At 47.2% G+C, this 20785-nt stretch overlaps 1 protein-coding gene across 2 annotated transcripts in view; it reads left to right on the top strand.

Annotated features, from left to right (window-relative positions):
• LOC141162207 (cytochrome P450 2K4-like) overlaps positions 1-20785 on the top strand; it is a 230808-nt gene that overhangs the window by 152411 nt on the left and 57612 nt on the right. The window contains exon 5 of one of the 2 annotated variants that reach the window (XM_073648061.1): positions 16976-17149. The exons of the other annotated variant lie outside the window; for it this stretch is intronic. Within the exon in view, the coding sequence (XP_073504162.1) occupies positions 16976-17149 (174 nt within the window). The remainder of the gene's footprint in view (positions 1-16975; positions 17150-20785) is intronic. 2 annotated transcript variants of the gene reach the window in all.

Here is a 20785-nt window from a genome sequence, read left to right on the forward strand (position 1 = left end):
CAGGAGTGGTGTCTGTCCCAACATGGAGCTGTTGACACCAATCCTCCACCTGGGTTGCAGGGTCATTATCCTCCACTTCTTCTGGTGAAGTTAAGGACTCCACCTCATGGATGCAGTTGTTGTTGACAGCATGTAATTTAGCAACTGTGGCATAACGTGGCAGTTTGACCTCATCTTCCCCTAGGTTAAGAAGACGGACTGGCACCCTCCCATTACGTATATCTACCACTCCCCTGGCGGTTAAGAGCGTGGGTCTATGCTCAGAGCAAAGGGGTTCTACTACCGCCTGGTAGCTCTGTCCTCTAAGACCTATGGCAGCTCTACACCAGATGAGCATTTCACTCATTGGGGGAACGACAATGGGTATTGGGTCTGTTACCCTCACGTTACCGATTTCACCATCTGTTAACTGTACTTGCTGTTGATACATCAGGACGCGGATCTCTCTGCAGTGCCCTCCTCTGTCTCGGTCTGGCAGTGTCAGCGATCTGTTGGAGCAAGAACACAACCTCTCCCAAACAGTTACCAACAACATTATTGCCTAGTACCATATATGGGTTGCTGTCATCAGGGTTAGTCTCCACTACAATTAGTCCCTGGTCCTGCAGTTCCACTCTCCCCACTTTTACAGTCACATTCTTAACCCCGAGTAGGTTAAGAGGGAGTCCATTTGAAGCATATACAGACAAATTTGGAACTGGCAGACATAGATCGTCCATGGACCAGTACCTCTTGTAGAGGACTTCAGGCATGATGGTTACCTGAGATCCTGTGTCCAGCAGGGCATGCATCAGGATCCCGTCCAACACAATGGACAGGAAAGGTCTTCCTCCGACGAACCTGTTGTTCCAGTCTGATGGGCCTGGTGAGTCTACTTCTGGGTGGCGGCCCTCGGACCCAGAGTTTTCCCGTTTTTAAAGGACAATTCTGAGCGATGTGTCCGGTCTTACGGCATCGGTAGCAGATTGGTTCCCTTGGTGGGCGGCGTTGGTCACTGGTCCTTGGCGAGGGTGGTGTTGGCCTCCTCCTCCTCCGCATCCAGGGGACATCCTCAGGGCTGTCGGCTAGCAGGATCTTCCCTCCTTCCTCAGGCTCCATCCGCAGCTGCAGAGCACTCAGCATGGTGGTCAGGGTTTTGCTCAGCTGACACACCTCAGAGCGCAGACTGTCCAGTTCTTTAGGGGACGTTGCTGGAACTTTAGCTTCAGCAGTCACTGGAGAAAAGGTGGGTGTTGCAGGCTCTGGGGTAGCCCCACCCTGGTAACGCTGGATGGCATTAGTTTCCAGGGGCTGCAGTCCTTTTATAGACATGTCCTTGAGATTATCAAAGGTGGCATCTGGATGATCCAGGGACCACCAATGCACAGTCCTGCTCTCCTCTGGAGACTTCAGTCCCCGGTAAAACTGTTCCTTCAGCATTCTGTTCTCATTCTCAAAGCTGGCCGGACTAACCTGGTTCAGAGCCCGTAGGGCCCCTTGGAGACGCCAGGCGTAGTCCCGAACATTGTCCTCTGGTTGTTGGGAGCAGCTGTAGAACCTCATCCGGAGGTCCGCCTCAGTAAGGTCCTCAAAGACAGTCTGTAGTTTTTGGAATATTGTGGACACTGTCTCCCTGTCTGCGGCCGACCATGTTTCCACTTCCCGCTCCGCAGCACCGGTCAGTTGTCCTAATACAATGGCAGCTCTTTGTTTGCCGGTCATAGAGTACATGTCTAAGATACCACATATCTTCCGCTTGAATCCAGACAGGGTATCTGGTTTGCCGTTGTACTGGGGGAGCCACTTTTCTCCAGGAATGTACGGTAAAGTCATAGGAATAACAGGTGTTACAGGCTCTGCTGGTACAGCGGTGGCTTCAGCCTGCCCATTATCGGGTGCGGGCTGGACTTCAGGGACGTTGACCGGTAGGCCGGCGTTCTGTTGTTCGACGGACATCTTAGCGCCCCCCTAGTTAACCGTGTCCTACCTACTGATTTTTCTTCCGGTAGGCCGCAGCTCCGGAGGTGACGGTTGTCTTCAGGACCTTGCGTCGCTTGCGTCCTACGTCAGAGCATTCAGAGATGCTCCGTACAGGACCTTGCTCTTCCTGATTTGACGTCAAGGCGTGGGGCGTGTCCGGGACTTTGCGCTCTTTTGCAGGCACGTCCCTTATTTTCCCACGGTTACGCCCTTCTTCTCGCTCAATGGCCCAACAATGGCGGCTATCTTCACCACAACTTTACGCACACAGTTCAAAATAAAGGCGCACAGTACCCGGTGGCAACGGGCAAAACACGGCGTCGTTGCAGCGGGCACGCAATCCTGTTTGTGATGCCAATTGGAGAGATGTGGCACCCAGAGGAATGGGGATAACTTGGTACCCGGGCCTTTCGCCTGGCCTTTAGGGATGTCGCGGTGGTCGGCTCCCGGGCCCGTACCCTGGGGTCTCTCCTAAAAAGGGGTTGATATTTGTAAAGTTTATAAAAGAAAGAGTTTGTGACGCCACCTGTGGTTTCTGGTGAGGATCACCAGAGCTGCGCAGTCCACTGAGGCTGATGATAAGGCAGCTTGATGGTATAGCTCTCCACAAGTAGAGCTGGGCCTCAGGGCAGTATAAGAACGGGGATGCAGGACAAAGAGACTACGCCGGGCCAGAGCAAGAACAGGGACGGACAAGATAGTCACTTCAGTACCTTTTACTAGTGGAATTTCAGGCACTCCCCGGAGCACTGTAGGGTGAAGGGTGTATGTCCGGATCCTCCCCAATGAGCAGGTTTTGGGCCTCCTGGTTCTGGCTTCTGCGTAGTAAGTTTCTGACCTGCCTGGAGCTAGGCCTAACTTGGTCTCTGTCCTGCGCTGGCTGACCTTGTGGTAGGGCCTTCGCTTGGAGTGCACGCTCCCGACTTACGGGGCCTATGTGTCTCCTGGCTCTGGTACGTATTAGCACTTTAGCGATCCTGGGACCTGTAGTTCTCCAGGGATTCCGATTTATCTTACTGGGTCATGGAGATCCCAGCAAGCTTCGAACCCCGTGTCCGGTAACTGATTCTCCTTTCGGGGTGAGCTAGTTAAGCTCCTCTACCCCCTATGAGCTAACTCTCTTCTCCTTCGCCTTCGGCTTACTCGGACCCTCAATAGGCTACTCACACTAACGGCAGCGTGCCATGGTTCATCGATCTTATGGCGCCGACACACCTAAAGCTCACCTCTCCGAGCTGCAACCGAGTCTAGAACTGGATAAGCTCCACTGCAGGATAGCAATTGCAGAAGCTGAAACAGACTTTTGTCCTCTGAGGTAACTCGTCTCAGACTGCACTGGACTCACTGTAGTTTCAAGACACAACTCAGACTCACTCCAGCTTAGACTAACGGCTGCCTGGCTCCACCTTCCCTTATATATCTCCCTAAGGAGCTCCCTCTGGTGGTCTGAGGTGGAAGGTGGAGATGTGTGAATGGTTATGGGAGCCTCTTGTGTAGGAATCCTTTAATACACCCTTCTGGGATCTGTGATGCCAAGCACAGCTGGGCTTCACATGTGCGCTGCTGATAGGCTGACAGATTGCACCTCCCCACTGTAAATGCGGGAAAGAGAAAAAAAAAAGGAGATCTTCATTATTCCGGCAGAGATCCATCCCCTGCCCCTCCCCCTGCCCCGCTGTACACTCAAACTGCGTATTAACATTAATTTTCAGCATTTCTGAGAAAAAATCCAGTTATGATTTTGGTGCACGAACAGTTATCGAACATAACCTCGAACAGCCGAATTTTTTTCAAATCGTTCGTGTTCGCCGAACGGCTCGAACACCACCCAAAACAGCTCGAATTTGAGATTGGCGAACAGTTCGAGTCGAACACCGCTCATCTCTAAAGACCACATCAGTCGGAAGCTGGAAGTACTGCGGCACTGCCTTGGCCAAGCGGCAACAGACACTGCTAAAGTTAATATGCTTAGGGGACAAACCACACACCTCTGAAGAGTTGTTAACAGCTGTAAAAGAGCAGTCAGATCTGTGGCTGTCACCACTGAACGTACAGCCAGGCATCGTCGTGTGTGACAATGGCGGGAACCTGCTGGTGGCTCTGAAGCTAGACAACCTCACACACATACCATGCGTGGCCCATGTGCTCAAACTAGTGGTCCAGTGGTTTCGCAAAACCTACCCGGATCTGCCTGATTTGTTTGTCAAAGAAGGCCGCATGTGTGCCCATTTCAGAAAGTCACCTACAGCTTCCACCGCACTCGCCGTTCTTCAGTATTATTTGCAGCTTCCAGCTCACCACCAGGTGTGCTTTGTCACCACATATTGGAATTCAACCTTGCAGATGTTGGGAAGGATTTGTGAGCAGCAGAGGGCAGTTGTTGAGTACTAGCTTCAACACGCCCATCGGCATTCAGATCAGCCTCCGCACATAAGAACTGACGAGTGCGCATGGATGTCAGACAGTCAGTGACATCCTCCAAAACTTTGAGAACTCCACCAAGATGATGAGTGTCGATGATAACATAATTAGTGTCACCATCCTGCTTCTCTGTCTTCTGAAATGCTTGCTGTTCACAATTATAAAGGAGGCATTGCAGGCACAGAACGATGAGATGGAGAAATGAACTATACAGGATGATGCCACACACCCCAGCCTCATCTCATCTCAACACGGACTGTGTGCTAGTGAGGAGGAGGAAGAGGAGGAGGAGGAACAGGAGTTGGTTTCCTGCACTACAGACGGTACTACCCAAACCACATTCATACCATCTGTTCAGCGTGGATGACCTGAGGATAGGGACAAGGAGGAGGAGAAGGAGAGCATGGATAGTCGTCCTGTTGTTCAGGACAGAGAAGAGTTGGCTGGTGGCAGTCTGGCACACATGGCTGACTTTATGTTCTGCTGCCTTTCCAGTGACCCTCGTGTTGTATGCATTTTGGCCAACAATAATTACTGGTTGGTCACACTTCTAGACCCACGGTACAAGGAGAACTTTCTATCTCTCCTTCCAGTGGCGGAGAGGTTTAGCTAAATGTTGCAGTACCATAAGACCCTTGTTGCGGGATTAATAAAAAAATTACCATCTGAAAATGCTGGCAGCAGAGGTCACAGTTCCTTGGACATCCAAGGAGTACAGGCGTGGAAGACATAAATATGATGCAGCAGAGGCAGGGGAACACTGTTAAAGTTCTGGGACAGTTTTCTCCCAGGCCCTGATGTGCGGGGTATTCTGCCAAGGAGGGAAACATTTTGGAAGATGCTGAAGAAGAACCTTGCCGACTGTACTAATGTTCTCCGTGATTTCTCTGTGCCTTATAATTATTGGGTATCCAAGCTGGACACACGTCAAGTACTGGCTCTCTACGCCTCGAAGGTCTTGGCCTGCCCTGCCGATGGCGTTTTGTCAGAGCGGGTTTTTGGTGCCGCTGAGGGCATTATAACAGATAGGCACATCTGCCTGTTAACTGAAAATGCTGCCAGGCTGACTTTTATAAAAATGAACAAGGGCTGGATTGGGCCAGAATTCTCAACACCACTGGATGATAGCAGCTGAACATAAAGTCAAATCCAGTGGCTTTTTTTGGGAAGTCTATTCCCATGAACCTCTTCACACCTGATTTTGGCTATTTTCTGTTGTCCTCCTTCTTTTCCTCATCTTCCACCACCATATCCCCAGGATGACCATGATGCAATATCCACATAATTTTTTTGTAAGGGTGTTTATGATACCCGTAGGAAAGTTTTTTAGAGGTCTACCTCTAACATTCTGTTATATACAGTACAGACCAAAAGTTTTGACACACCTTCTCATTTAAAGATTTTTCTGTATTTTCATGACTATAAAAATTTTACATTCACACTGAAGGCATCAAAACTATGAATTAACACATGTGGAATTATATACTTAACAAAAAAGTGTGAAACAACTGAAAATATGTCTTATATTCTAGGTTCTTCAAAGTTGCCACCTTTTGCTTTGATGACTGCTTTGCACACTCTTGGCATTCTCTTGATGAGCTTCAAGTGGTAGTCACCGGAAATGGTTTTCACTTCACAGGTGTGCCCTGTCAGGTTTAATAAGTGGGATTTCTTGCCTTATAAATGGGGTCGGGACCATCAGTTGTTTTGTGCAGAAGTCAGGTGGATACACAGCTGATAGTCCTACTGAATAGACTGTTAGAATTTGTATTATGGCAAGAAAAAAGCAGCTAAGTAAAGAAAAACAAGTGGCCATCATTACTTTGAGAAATGAAGGTCAGTCAGTGCGAAAAATTGGGAAAACTTTGAAACTGTCCCCAAGTGCAGTTGCAAAAACCATAAAGCGCTACACACATGAGAACTGCCCCAGGAAAGGAAGACCAAGAGTCACCTCTGCTTCTGAGGATACGTTTATCCGAGTCACCAGCCTCAGAAATTGCAGGTTAACATCAGCTCAGATTAGAGACCAGGTCAATGCCACACAGAGTTCTAGCAGCAGACACATCTCTTTAACAACTCTTAAGAGGAGACTTTGTGCAGCAGGCATTCATGGTAAAATAGCTGCTAGGAAACCACTGCTAATGACAGGCAACAAGCAGAAGAGACTTGTTTGGGCTAAAGAACACAAGGAGTGGACATTAGACCAGTGGAAATTTGTGCTTTGGTCTGATGAGTCCAAATTTGAGATCTTTGGTTCCATCCACCGTGTCTTTGTGCGACGCAGAAAAGGTGAACGGATGGACTCTACATGCCTGGTTCCCACCGTGAAGCATGGAGGAGGAGGTGTGATGGTGTGGGTGCTTTGCTGCTGACACTGTTGGTGATTTATTCAAAATTGAAGGCATACAGAACCAGCATGGCTACCACAGCATCTTGCAGCGGCAAGCTATTCCATCCGGTTTGCGTTTAGTTGGACCATCATTTATTTTTCAACAGGTCAATGACCCCAAACACACCTCCAGGCTGTGTAAGGGCTATTTGACCAAGGAGGAGAGTGATGGGGTGCTATGCCAGATGACCTGGCTTCCACGGTCACCAGACCTGAACCCAATCGAGATGGTTTGGGGTGAGCTGGACCGCAGAGTGAAGGCAAAAGGGCCAACAAGTGCTAAGCATCTCTGGGAAATCCTTCAAGATTGTTGGAAGACCATTTCCGGTGACTACCTCTTGAAGCTCATCAAGAGAATGCTAAGAATGTGCAAAGCAGTTATAAAAACAAAAGGTGGTTACTTTGAAGAACCTAGAATATGAGACATATTTTCAGTTGTTTCTCTTTTTTGTTAAGTATATAATTCCACATGTGTTAATTCATAGTTTTGATGCCTCCAGTGTGAATGTACAATTTTCATAGTCATGAAAATACAGAAAAATGTTTAAATGAGAAGGTGTGTCCAAACTTTTGGTCTGTACTGTACCTCTTATATTATGTTATACAGTATGTGACGCGCCCCCTGGGCCAGTGCTGTTTGGGGGATACCCGGAGCCGGATCAGATGGGGGTTGTAGTCTCCGAGTGGCGGCGACCCGGTCCGTGCCCAGGGTGTCAAACTCAGTGTGTGGCAGTCTTTACAGATGTTGTTAGTGTTCTTAGTGTCGACTACGCCACCCGTTGATTTGCGGTCAAAAGGCCGCCGCTGCAGCAGGGTCCGCTGAGGCTGGTGGTATGTGTGCAGCTGTGGTAGTATAACCCCCAACGGGAGGGGTATAGCCTCAGGGGGTCAGGTGTAGAGGATGGTGGTAGTGGAGGTGCAGTGTGGATGGTAAGAAGACTCAGAGTCGGGCTGTGCAGTTCAGGGTTTTTACTTACTGCTGTTCTGTTGGTCACTCTGGCCTTGAGTGACCGCCCGAGCCGTGCTGCGTCCACCAGGTCCTGGACTCGGCTAACCCCCAGGCAGTTCCGGAGCGTGGTCCTGAGCTTCCCTCTCACTCTCTTTCTCCTGGCCGTCCCCACCAGGGATCCACCTTTGTCCGGCTCCCTCGGGCCTCTTAGTGGTTGAACCTTCTCTGGCTTCCCTGGCCCTACTCGTGGTGTGCCTTCCTGGTGGATATGGTGAGGGTCGTGGCAAAACTTGACCACGACCTCCGGTTCCTGGTTAAGGGTTACTTCTGCCTCTGCCAGCTTGGGATCCGGTGCCCTTTTCTGCCAACCCTTCACCCTTTTTGGTCTGCTTCTGGGATCTTAGGGTTCCCTCTTTTCTGCGTCTCTGGTCCTTCCTTCTTCCTCTCCTCTCTCCACTGCAGGCTTGGCTCTGGAGCTGGGCCCAGCCGGAGCCACAGCTCCCTGTCAGCCCTCCTGGCTGAACTCCTCTGCTCTGCTTCTCCTCAGGCTCTCTGACAAAAGACCCTATTCTAAGATGGTGCCCACCTTATATACTCCCTCTATGTGTGAGCCCAGGTGACCAGCACCCAATGAGCTCCTAGCTTTACCCAGACTACTCCCCCTATCTGCCCCTACACTACTGGGATGTTCCACCCCCCTCCCACTCCAGCCAGGGACAGACGCTGTCGTACCTGCACATATACTGGTGGGAGTACCGTTGTTCTGTCCTCCGGAAATGGGATGTATGTAGTGCATGCAGCCTACTAAGCTCAGTTCCACACTCCATCCTTACCCGGGAGTGGAATACCACACCTCTGGGTCGAGGTGCAATACCCCTGTAGCAGCCGAGTCCTCAGGGTGCTACATTCCCCCCTGGTAAATCACAGCACGTCCTCGGGCTGTAAAAAAGCAAAAACATAAAACATACAAGCTTTTTAAAGTGCACTACATATAAAATATATAAACAGTAACCTTCAATCATCCCTTTATGGGAGGTACTTCTCTTTTAAAATGTTACGGACACATCATAAAATAATATTAACTCTTTCATCATAATAAAACTTTTCATATAAAACATTTTTGACCTCTGGCCACTTGTGCAAATTGTGACCAGGTAAGTGCCACAGTCTCTGGTAGAAAAAACAGTTTCCTATAAAACCAGTAGGGGGCGCTTTAAGAAGCGCAACTATTTACAAGGGATATGGCCGCTCTCAGTCCTCGGCCAGTGGGGAAAAGGGATGGCTGCTCACAGTCCTCAGCCTGTGGGGAGATGGGACACACTGGAACAGTTCACTGGTCCCAACGGGGACTATATCTTACTGGCAACAGTTATTGTACCTTCACGGGTAACTATTTACAGTGCTCCTACTGTACATCAGTGGCGACGTCCTCCAACGGAAGCGGATCGAGTTTGGCGGGCGCAGGAGCCGGAATTAGAGGCTCATCCAGAGGCCGTTCCCTCCGGAATCGAGGGTGAATATATTCAGGTGGCCACACGAAGAGCAGCCCGTCCTGGGTGGTGTTTTGTGCGGAGCAGTCTTCGCCCAGACGGGGTGCTGTGGAGGCAGAGAGCGCTGTGGTGTCTGCGGCGCCCAGGGGCTCCTGGCCTTGCGTCCAGGCCGAAGGTAGTCTGAATACAAAGGGCGCTTTAAAGGCTGCGGCGCCCGGGTCTACCAGGCCTTGCGACCAGACCGGTGGCATGATGGAGGTAGAGGGCGCTGTGAAGACGGCGGCGCCCGGGGGTACTTGGCCTTGCGACCAGGCCGGGGGCACTTCTTGCTTGGCCGCGCTCTGAGTCGAGGCGCATGACGTAGCAGGGGGCGTGGCCGCGGCTCCTGCCGCTTGAGGCCTAGCTCGGAGCGGTGACGATGCAGCAACGTGAGTGGTGAGTGGGGTCTCGGGCTCTGCGACGGGGAGCTGGGGCAGGCTTGCGACCATCGGGCACGGGGTGTTGTCGTCCCCATTACTGCTCCCTTTCCTTCAACTCCCTCCGCGGCGTCGTCTCCGGCCGTCGTCCCTCCTGCACCTTCCTCAGAGGCGGACATGCTCCTTGTCGTGGGTGGCGTGCTTCGCTGGCGGGTTCCAGCCTGCTGGCCCAGCTCCTTGCTCCACTCCGCCAGCGCTTCCTGCTGTACCCGGGCCATCTTCCGTGCGAGGCCCTCCAGCGCGGTCTGTGCACGCTCCCGATCTCCGGGGAGCTGCGCCAGGATCTCCAGCAGGCCTTCTGGAGTGGCGGCCTGCAACAGGTTCCTGACCACAGGGTCGGTGCTGTCTGACTCTCCCTCCATCTCCGGGTGTGTTCTCTCTAGACTCCTCCAGGCTGCACCCATCTTCTCTCTTTTGTTCTTGGTCCGCCCACACTGAGGGTGGTCCCGGGGCAACTTGGTGATTGTCAGTTCCAGGGGCAGTCCCCTCACGCTGATGGACATCTCAAGCATCACAGTCTCTGCTGGTGGGGGCGGTTTCCGCTTTTGGCGCCATTCTTGGTCCTGGCCCACGATGGGAGGTGGCCTCTTGCCACCCTCTGGCACGCCCATAATGGCGTCCGCTCTGCCAGGGCGGGAAATCTTCTGAAATGGCGGGAATCTTCACCGATTGCGGGAAGAAGGCTGAAGATGGCGCCGGATGGCGGGAATCTTCACCGATGGCGGGAAAACCTCACGGATGGTAAGTTTTAAAAGTCTCTTTTTCAGGCACGCAGTACCCGGTGGTTGCGGGCACGAAATCCTGCCGACTACGCCAAAGTTGACGCGCCCCCTGGGCCAGTGCTGTTTGGGGGATACCCGGAGCCGGATCAGATGGGGGTTGTAGTCTCCGAGTGGCGGCGACCCGGTCCGTGCCCAGGGTGTCAAACTCAGTGTGTGGCAGTCTTTACAGATGTTGTTAGTGTTCTTAGTGTCGACTACGCCACCCGTTGATTTGCGGTCAAAAGGCCGCCGCTGCAGCAGGGTCCGCTGAGGCTGGTGGTATGTGTGCAGCTGTGGTAGTATAACCCCCAACGGGAGGGGTATAGCCTCAGGGGGTCAGGTGTAGAGGATGGTGGTAGTGGAGGTGCAGTGTGGATGGTAAGAAGACTCAGAGTCGGGCTGTGCAGTTCAGGGTTTTTACTTACTGCTGTTCTGTTGGTCACTCTGGCCTTGAGTGACCGCCCGAGCCGTGCTGCGTCCACCAGGTCCTGGACTCGGCTAACCCCCAGGCAGTTCCGGAGCGTGGTCCTGAGCTTCCCTCTCACTCTCTTTCTCCTGGCCGTCCCCACCAGGGATCCACCTTTGTCCGGCTCCCTCGGGCCTCTTAGTGGTTGAACCTTCTCTGGCTTCCCTGGCCCTACTCGTGGTGTGCCTTCCTGGTGGATATGGTGAGGGTCGTGGCAAAACTTGACCACGACCTCCGGTTCCTGGTTAAGGGTTACTTCTGCCTCTGCCAGCTTGGGATCCGGTGCCCTTTTCTGCCAACCCTTCACCCTTTTTGGTCTGCTTCTGGGATCTTAGGGTTCCCTCTTTTCTGCGTCTCTGGGCCTTCCTTCTTCCTCTCCTCTCTCCACTGCAGGCTTGGCTCTGGAGCTGGGCCCAGCCGGAGCCACAGCTCCCTGTCAGCCCTCCTGGCTGAACTCCTCTGCTCTGCTTCTCCTCAGGCTCTCTGACAAAAGACCCTATTCTAAGATGGTGCCCACCTTATATACTCCCTCTATGTGTGAGCCCAGGTGACCAGCACCTAATGAGCTCCTAGCTTTACCCAGACTACTCCCCCTATCTGCCCCTACACTACTGGGATGTTCCACCCCCCTCCCACTCCAGCCAGGGACAGACGCTGTCGTACCTGCACATATACTGGTGGGAGTACCGTTGTTCTGTCCCCCGGAAATGGGATGTATGTAGTGCATGCAGCCTACTAAGCTCAGTTCCACACTCCATCCTTACCCGGGAGTGGAATACCACACCTCTGGGTCGAGGTGCAATACCCCTGTAGCAGCCGAGTCCTCAGGGTGCTACATATGTTCTGTTCATTCATACCCCCCAGGGGTTAATGTTTTTCAGCCCATTCACTTAGTGCATGGGCATTACCAGTAAAGGAGACCCATTCCTTAAAAATTGTAACATTTTTTTTTAATAAGGACTTCTACGTCTCTTCAAGGGGGTATTGGAGTGCGTCCAATTTTTGGCCAGCCCTTGTAGTCACTGCATGGGCATTAACTGTATAGGAGACCCACTCCTTTACAATGGGAACATTTTTGTTACTGAGGCTCTCCTCTATGTCTCTTTAAAAGGGTTTTGGAATGCATCCTAATTTTTGAATGCGTAATAACAGTATAGGAGACTCGCTCCTTTATAATGGGAACATTTTTTTTACTGAGGCGCTCCTCTATGTCTCTACAAAGGGGTAATGGAGTGTGTCCTAATTTTTAGCAGCCCTTGCAGTCACTGCATATGCAATCAAGAAAGAAGGAATTTTGCGGTGTTAGTGAAGCGCTAGAACAACAAGACAGGGGATTACTTTATAACACACAAACCTTTTATTGTTTAGTATGCTCTCTAACGCCACAACGCGTTTCGATAGCAGACGCTATCTTCCTCAGGTAGATTAGGAAGATAGCTAATCTACCTGAGGAAGATAGTGTCTGCTATTGAAACGTGTCGTGGTGTTAGAGTGCATACTAAACTATAAAAGGTTTGTGTGTTATAACCTAATCCCCTGTCTAGTTGTTCTAGCGCTTCAATAACACCGCACAATTCCTTCTTTCTTGATTGCTAATCTCCCCTGTGGAGAGCGGTGGAAGCTGCTCTGTTTACAACTAGCCTACTACAGGACTTGCCATGATGTCATTGTGGAACGCCCACTTCGGTCACACGGTCCTGGTCATGTGACTGCTGAAGCAGACAGAAACTCCCTACAGTAGTTCCTGCTAAGCTGCGGTCATCTTACAGACTCCCACCTGGAAGTGTTTTCCATTGTTGTGCGGGGCTCCTTTGCACAACAGGACCTGGTGAGTGGTCACAACTTCTCCTCTTTCACCCCCCCCCCCAAACCTCAGGCTCTTCACCATTGTCACTCCAACTTCTTTTGTTTTCCATAACAGTACAGGAGACCCGCTCCGTTATAATAGGAACATTTTTTTTACTGAGACCCTCCTCTATGTCTCTTCAAATGGATACTGGAGGGCGTCCTAATTTTTGGCAGGCCTTGAAGTCACTGCCTGGGTATTACCAGTATATGAGACCCACTCTTTTACAATGGGAACATTTTTTTGACTGAGGCCTTCCTCTATGTGTCTTCAAATTGGTATTGGGGCTTTTCCAAAATATAGGCAGCCGTTGCAGTCACTGCATACGCAATAACAGTATAGGAGACCCGCTCCTAAGGGGAAATTATTTTATAAAATCCGGCTCTCTTTGTGTCTTCAAAGGTGTTTTGGGGTTTATCTCAATTTTGGGCATGCCTTACAGCCACTGCATGGGCATTACCACTATGCGAGACCTGCTCCTTAACAATGGGAATTTTTTTTTTTAAATCAGGCCCTCTTTCTGTCTTCAAAGGTGTATTGGGGTTTTCTCGATTTTTAGCAGGCCTTAAAGTCATTTCATATACTATAACAGTATAGGAGACCCACTCCTTAATAATAGGAACAGTTTTTAAATGATGCCCTCCTCTATGTGTCTTCAAAGGTGTATTGGGGTTTTTCCAAATTTTTGACAGACCTTAGAATTACTGCATATGCTATAACAATATAGGAGACCTGCTCCTTAATAACGGGAATTTTTGTTTTCTAAATCAGGCCCTCTATGTCTCTTCAAAGGGGTATTGGGGTTTTTCCAAATATTGGGCAGGCCTTGAAGTCACTGCATAAGCTATAACAGTATAAGAGACCCGCTCCTTAATAATGGGAACAACAAATCATAGCCAGCTGATGGCCCTCTAACAATAGTGAGGGCCGACTGCTGGCCCTTTAACAATAGTAAGAGCCGCCTAATGGTCCTGTAAAAATAGGCTTTGTGACTTTCAGAGTCCCTCCTTCATGAATGAAACAGGATGTGCCTGATCATGTCTCACATACCACATGGCCAGATAAAATGTTAAAATGTCATTTACTGGTGAAAGTATTTTTCACCGTTGAAAGCAATGCCAAAGTGCAAAAACCCATCAAAAACACTACGTGTGAACATAACCCAAGGTGTGCAGGAGCATTTTTTGGGGGGTTATTTATTTTGCCTTATATGCAAGTCATTACCCTGGAAAAGATGTCCCTTAACATTTTTTCCAGGAAAATCCATTTGGTTTCATTTTTGTATGTTTTATTGTGAGTCCGTAAAAGTGTCGTAATACTCTGACAGCATTATTCACAGCAGTGACCTGAGAGTCAGAAATGCATCTAAGGGTCTTCTCCATGCTGTTCCCATGTCATTTCAGCACTGTTACCATCGATTTTGCCAATTTTTAGGCCCACTGCAGACTTCCAGGGGGGGGAGTGGGGGCACCAGAAAAATTCTCAAGTTTCCCATAGACATACATTGGGCTCGTTGCTCAGGTGTAGCACCCGAGCATTTCAATTTGCTTAATCTGCGCAACGAGCACCCGAGGATTTTAGTGCTCGCTCATCACTTATAAAGATCTTAATAGTAAAAAGAAAAAAATACATGTAACACAAAAACCTGGTTTAAGCAAATCATTTTCTGATGATTGCTTCCCTATAAGTGAATTATTTTTAGGTGAAAAACTAGACACAGCTAAAGCATTACACTTTCATGAAAAAGAAAAAGAAGACCCTATTTTCTATTCCTATATAGTACCTATAATTAATTGATCTGATGTGTCCTCTCTTTGATAAAGAGGTTTTTACCACAATATTCTACAGCGCTCTACAGAGATTGCCAATACTCTTATCAGTTCTTGTCCCCAATGAGCATCACAATCTAAATCTATCTCTTGCTCATATACACACTAAGACCAATGAGCCTATCCGTATGCTTTATAGAGTATGGGAAGAAAGTGTAGAACCTCGAGGAAACCCATGCAAATCTACAAGTAGAACATACCAACTTACAGTTATATGAAAAAGTTTGGGCACCCCTATTAATCTTAAGCTTAATGTTTTATGAAAATTGGTGTTTTTGCAACAGCTATTTCAGTTTGATATATGTAATAACTGTTGGACACAGTAATGTTTCTGCCTTGAAATGAGGTTTATTGTATTAACAGAAAATGTGCAATCTTCATTCAAACAAAATTTGACAGGTGAATAAGTATGGGCACCCTTATCATTTTCTTGCTTTAAATACTCCTACCTACTTTTTACTGACTTACTAAAGCACTTTTTTTTGTTTTGTAACCTCATTGAGCTTTGAACTTCATAGCCAGGTGTATGCAATCATGAGAAAAGCTACTTAAAGTGGCCACTTGCAAGTTGTTCTCCTGTTTGAATCTCCTCTGAAGAGTGGCATCATGGGATACTCATAACAACTGTCAAATGATCTGAAAACAAAGATTATTCAACATAGTTGTTCAGGGGAAGGATACAAAAAGCTGTCTCAGAGATTTAACCTGTAAGTTTCCACTGTGAGGAACATAGTAAGGAAATGGAAGAACACATGGACAGTTCTTGCTAAGGCCAGAAGTGGCAGGCCATGAAAAACATCAGAAAGGCAGAGAAGAAGAATGGTGAGATCAGTCAAGGACAATCCTCAGACCACTTCCAGAGAGCTGCAGCATCAACTTGCTGCAGATGGTGTCACTGTGCATCAGTCAACTATACAACACACTTTGCACAAGGAGAAGCTGTATGGGAGAGTGATGCGAAAGAAGCCGTTTCTGCAAGCACGCCACAAACAGAGTCAGCTGAGGTATGCAAAAACACATTTGGAGAAGCCAATTTCTTTTTGGAAGAAGGTCATGTGGACTGATGAAACCAAGATTGAGTTGTTTGGTCATACAAAAAGGCATTATGCATGGCGGCAAAAAAAACACAGCATTCCAAGAAAAACACTTGCTACCCACAGTAAAATTTGGTGGAGTTTCCATAAAGCTTTGGGGCTCTGTGGCCAATGCCGGCACCGGGAATCTTGTTAAAGTTGAGGGACGCATGGATTCCACTCAGTATCAGCAGATTTTTGACAATAATGTTCAAGAATCAGTGACAAAGTTGAAGTTACGCAGGGGATGGATCTTTCTGCAAGACAATTATCCAAAACACCGCTCCAAATCTACTAAAGCATTCATGCAGAGGAACAATTACAATGTTCTGGAATGGCCATCCCAGTCCCCAGACCTGAATATCATTGAACATCTGTGGGATCATTTGAAGAGGGCTGTCCATGCTCGGCGACCATCAAACTTAACTGAACTGAAATAGTTTTGTAAAGAGGAATGGTCAAAACTACATTCTTCCAGGATCCAGGAAATCATTAAAAGCTACACGAAGCGACTAGAGGCTGTTATTTTTGCAAAAGGAGGATCTACTAAATATTAATGTCACTTTTCTGGTGAGGTGCCCATACTTATGCACCTGTCAAATTTTGTTTGAATGCAGATTGCACATTTTCTGTTAGTACAATAAACCTCATTTCAAGGCAAAAACATTACTGTGTCCAACAGTTATTACATATATCAAACTGAAATAGCTGTTGCAAAAACACCAACTTTTATAAAACATTAAGCTTAAGATTAATAGGGGTGCCCAAACTTTTTCATATAACTGTAGGTCCCATTTACACAAATTTTTCATATATGATTTGTGTTTTTTTATTTGCTTGCTTTTTTTTGCAGATATAACGCATAGCTATTATAGGCAATGTCGTTTTTCACAATCCTAGAGTCATGTCCGATTTAGATCCATATTGCAGATAAAACTTATCGATTTCAGTGAATTTGTGCATTGTTCATTTTTGACTGACTAATGCTAGTAGAAGCTTAGGAAATCTCAATCTGTTTTTTTCTCATATGAGAAAAATGGATGACACACATGAATGATAAAAAAAATATCCATCCACACTGACTAAAAATGTATAAAAATTTGATCAACTACACTGATAAAAGTCATGTAGAAAAAAAACTGAATGTAGCACAATTCAGAGATTGCACTGGGCTGGATTCTAACCTAGGCTCTTAGTGATGTAGGGTGGAGCGCTAACCACCAACTGGCCGAGCTATTCCCAGTATACACCGTTATTGAACAGGTCTGTACTTATTGTTGCAAGAATATCTAATGAGGTACTATTGATTTCCACAGCTGTATGATTATTATCCCTTCCTCGGATCACTCCTTGGCCTACATAAGGAACTGCAGCAGAACATACAAGATCTGAAGGGTTTGATTTCCCAATGTTCAATGAATCAACGATTGGATTTAGATGCAAATAACATCACAGGATATATCGATGCATATCTTATGAAGCAGAAACAGGTGCGGTAATGGTGCATATGTTACCATAATTTTCCTTTATGTGATCAAAAGGGGTGTGATATCAATTATTCTGAGAACATCTGAGTATCTTACTATTTAATTGGTCAAGGTTTGTTTTAGGCAACTTGTGACCCTGTGGCCGAAAGTAAAAGTGAGACCATAAATGCTCTAGTATTATACCAACAACACCATCATATTCAGTAAGCACATAAGGTCTTGTGCTGAGAGCAGAAGCACTGATCTCTGGGCCACTGCCAGGGTTGTTCAGGAGGAAGAGCACAATACTAAACAACAGCATTTTCTAGACTTTAAGATGCACAACAGATTTAGGTAACATATTTTCTACCAATCAAAACTGTCCTGACAGTATAAAAAGCGTGTGTGCGATCAATATTACAATTTTTAATGCATACGGGGTAGAATAGGGAGGTAATATATCTAATTGTAGTGTTTCTCAGCAGTGTGTTATACATTTAATCCAATACCAATGTCTTCTCTTATTGGACTTGTTCAATTTTCCCATCTTTTTCATTTGGCCCAGACCACTATGAAGACTTCTTCCAGCCACAAATTGTGTCTGCAGAGTTATGTTCACTGACATTTTCCATTCTTGATCTGTATCCATACCCCAGGTCCAAATGTTTCGTACCCATTGTAATTAGTAGGCAGCTTTGGAGAGAGAATTGCTCACTACCGCTCTTCCTTATACCAGCCCTGCAGTCAGTAATTGTACTCAGATCTCTGCCATCGCCTGTCATACAATTAGACAAGTGGTGACACAGGATAACTAATGGGTCTCCCATTATAGTACAGTTCTTTTAGAGATGCCTTTCTTGCACAGGTACTCACACACCAATACTAAATGAGATGGGTTTAACTGGGGCTGGGAACTTCTATCTAAACGACCACACAGCCTCCGCTTGGTATTTCTCTTTGGTATGTAAAGTACAGACCAAAAGTTTGGACACACCTCATTTAAAGATTTTTCTGTATTTTCTTGACTATGAAAATTGTACATTCACACTGAAGGCATCAAAACTATGAATTAACACATGTGGAATTATATACTTAACAAAAAAGAGAAACAACTGAAAATATGTCTCATATTCTAGGTTCTTCAAAGTAGCCACCTTTTGCTTTGATAACTGCTTTGCACATTCTTAGCATTCTCTTGATGAGCTTCAAGAGGTAGTCACCGGAAATGGCCTTCCAACAATCTTGAAGGAGTTCCCAGAGATGCTTAGCACTTGTTGGCCCTTTTGCCTTCACTCTGTGGTCCAGCTCACCCCAAACCATCTCGATTGGATTCAGGTCTGGTGACTGTGGAGGCCAGGTCATTTGGCGTAGCACCCCTTCACTCTCTTTCTTGGTCAAATAGCCCTTACACAGCCTGGAGGTGTGTTTGGGGTGATTGTCCTGTTGAAAAATAAATGATGGTCCAACTAAACATAAACCGAATGGAATAGCATGCCGCTGCAAGATGCTGTGGTAGCCATGCTGGTTCAGTATGCCTTCAATTTTGAATAAATCCTCAACAGTGTCACCAGCAAAGCACCCCCACACCATCACACCTCTTCCTCCATGCTTCACGGTGGGAACCAGGCATGTAGAGTCCATCCGTTCACCTTTTCTGCGTCGCACAAAGACACGGTGGTTGGAACCAAAGATCTCAAATTTGGACTCATCAGAGAAAAGCACAGATTTCCACTGGTCCAATGTCCATTCCTTTAGCCCAAACAAGTCTCTCTGCTTGTTGCCTGTCCTTAGCAGTGGTTTCCTAGCAGCTATTTTACCATGAAGGCCTGCTGCACAAAGTCTCCTCTTAACAGTTGTTGAAGAGATGTGTCTGCTGCTAGAACTCTGTGTGACATTGACCTGGTCTCTAATGTGAGCTGATATTAACCTGAGATTTCTGAGGCTGGTGACTCGGATAAACTTATCCACAGAAGCAGAGGTGAATCTTGGTTTTCCTTTCCTGAGGCGGTCCTCATGTGAGCCAGTTTCTTCGTAGCGCTTGATGGTTTTTGCACCTGCACTTGGGGACACTTTCAAAGTTTTCCCAATTTTTCGCACTGACTGACCTTCATTTCTTAAAGCAATGATGGCCACTCGTTTTTCTTTACTTAGCTGCTTTTTTCTTGCATAATACAAATTCTAACAGTCTATTCAGTAGGACTATCAGCTGTGTATCCACCAAACTTCTGCACAACACAACTGATGGTCCCAACCCTATTTATAAGGCAAGAAATCCCACTTATTAAACCTGACAGGGCACACCGGTGAAGTGAAAACCATTTCCGGTGACTACCTCTTGAAGCTCATCAAGAGAATGCCAAGAGTGTGCAAAGCAGTCATCAAAGCAAAAGGTGGCTACTTTGAAGAACCTAAAATATAACACATATTTTCAGTTGTTTCACACTTTTTTGTTAAGAATACAATTCCACATGTGTTAATTCGTAGTTTTGATGCCTTCAGTGTGAATGTACAATTTTCATAGTCATGAAAACACAGAAAAATCTTTAATGAGAAGGTGTGTCCAAACTTTTGGTCTGTACTGTATTTTTACATTATTACAAATTAATACTAAAAACATGCCAGTCATGTAATTGAAATTGGGTTTTTACATCCATTCATCACTTGAAAACACTTAAGAGACACAGGCGCTAAACCACGTATGTAAAACCCTTGCCCTCTGGCCAAATCTGGCCCGCAGGGTGAATACATTTTTTAACATGACACCGGGCGGGTCTCTCGCCCGACGTCACTTTTTCAACTATATCTGCATCCTAGATGCTGATACAGTTAAAAGGAATGATGGAGAGCCCATGATCCCCCTTTGCATCTGACATCTCAGCGCAGCGGGTGCGATGATGTCATTACAATGTGCCCACTGTATCGAGATGTGCAGAGGATTTGAAGACACCATGAAAAGCTTGGAGCAGCGGGGAATGGGCAAAGGTGAGTATTTTTATTTTTTCCTAATGTGGGGTCAATTATACTGTATTGAGCACTATGTGAGGGCATTACACTGTATAGAGGACTATGTGTGTGCATTATACTATATGGAGTACTATGTGGTGCCATTATGCTGTATGAAGCACTATGTGGGGCCATTATGCTGTTAGAAGCACTATGTGGGGCTCATTATACTTTATGGAGCAAAATGCGGGTCGCATTATACTGTATGGAGACATATGTGGGGTGCATTATGCTGTATGGAGCACTATGTGAGGTCATTATTGTTATGATCTGCAACATATACCAAGGAAAGATAGGGGAAAGCTGTCCCTACAGTAAGACTAAGCTGAATCCCTACGATGTAGCGGGCTGCCTGTTCCTAGCGAACAGACCCGCCTTAGTCCTCGGCTAGTCTGAACGAAGACCTATAGCATAAGGGGAGGGGTCCCTTAAAGAACTAAGGACTGGAACAAAAATGGGACACCTCCTCAACAGAGAAGTTGTTGCAGAACACAAAAAGACAAACAGGCAAAAAGGTACTAGAGGTCCAAGAAGGACCAAGCGAACTGACAGATATAGGCACCGAAGCACCTGGCTAGAAAGACAGTCAAACAACACTGAAGTCCAGCACAGCCAGAAGGGCGGAGCTGGAATATAAAGGCAGGTGGTCACGTGACC

This window comes from Phyllobates terribilis, unplaced genomic scaffold, assembly GCF_046119375.1.
Source record: "Phyllobates terribilis strain yellow unplaced genomic scaffold, ASM4611937v1 Scaffold_9__5_contigs__length_417890890, whole genome shotgun sequence".
NCBI classification, from domain to species: Eukaryota; Metazoa; Chordata; class Amphibia; order Anura; family Dendrobatidae; genus Phyllobates; species Phyllobates terribilis.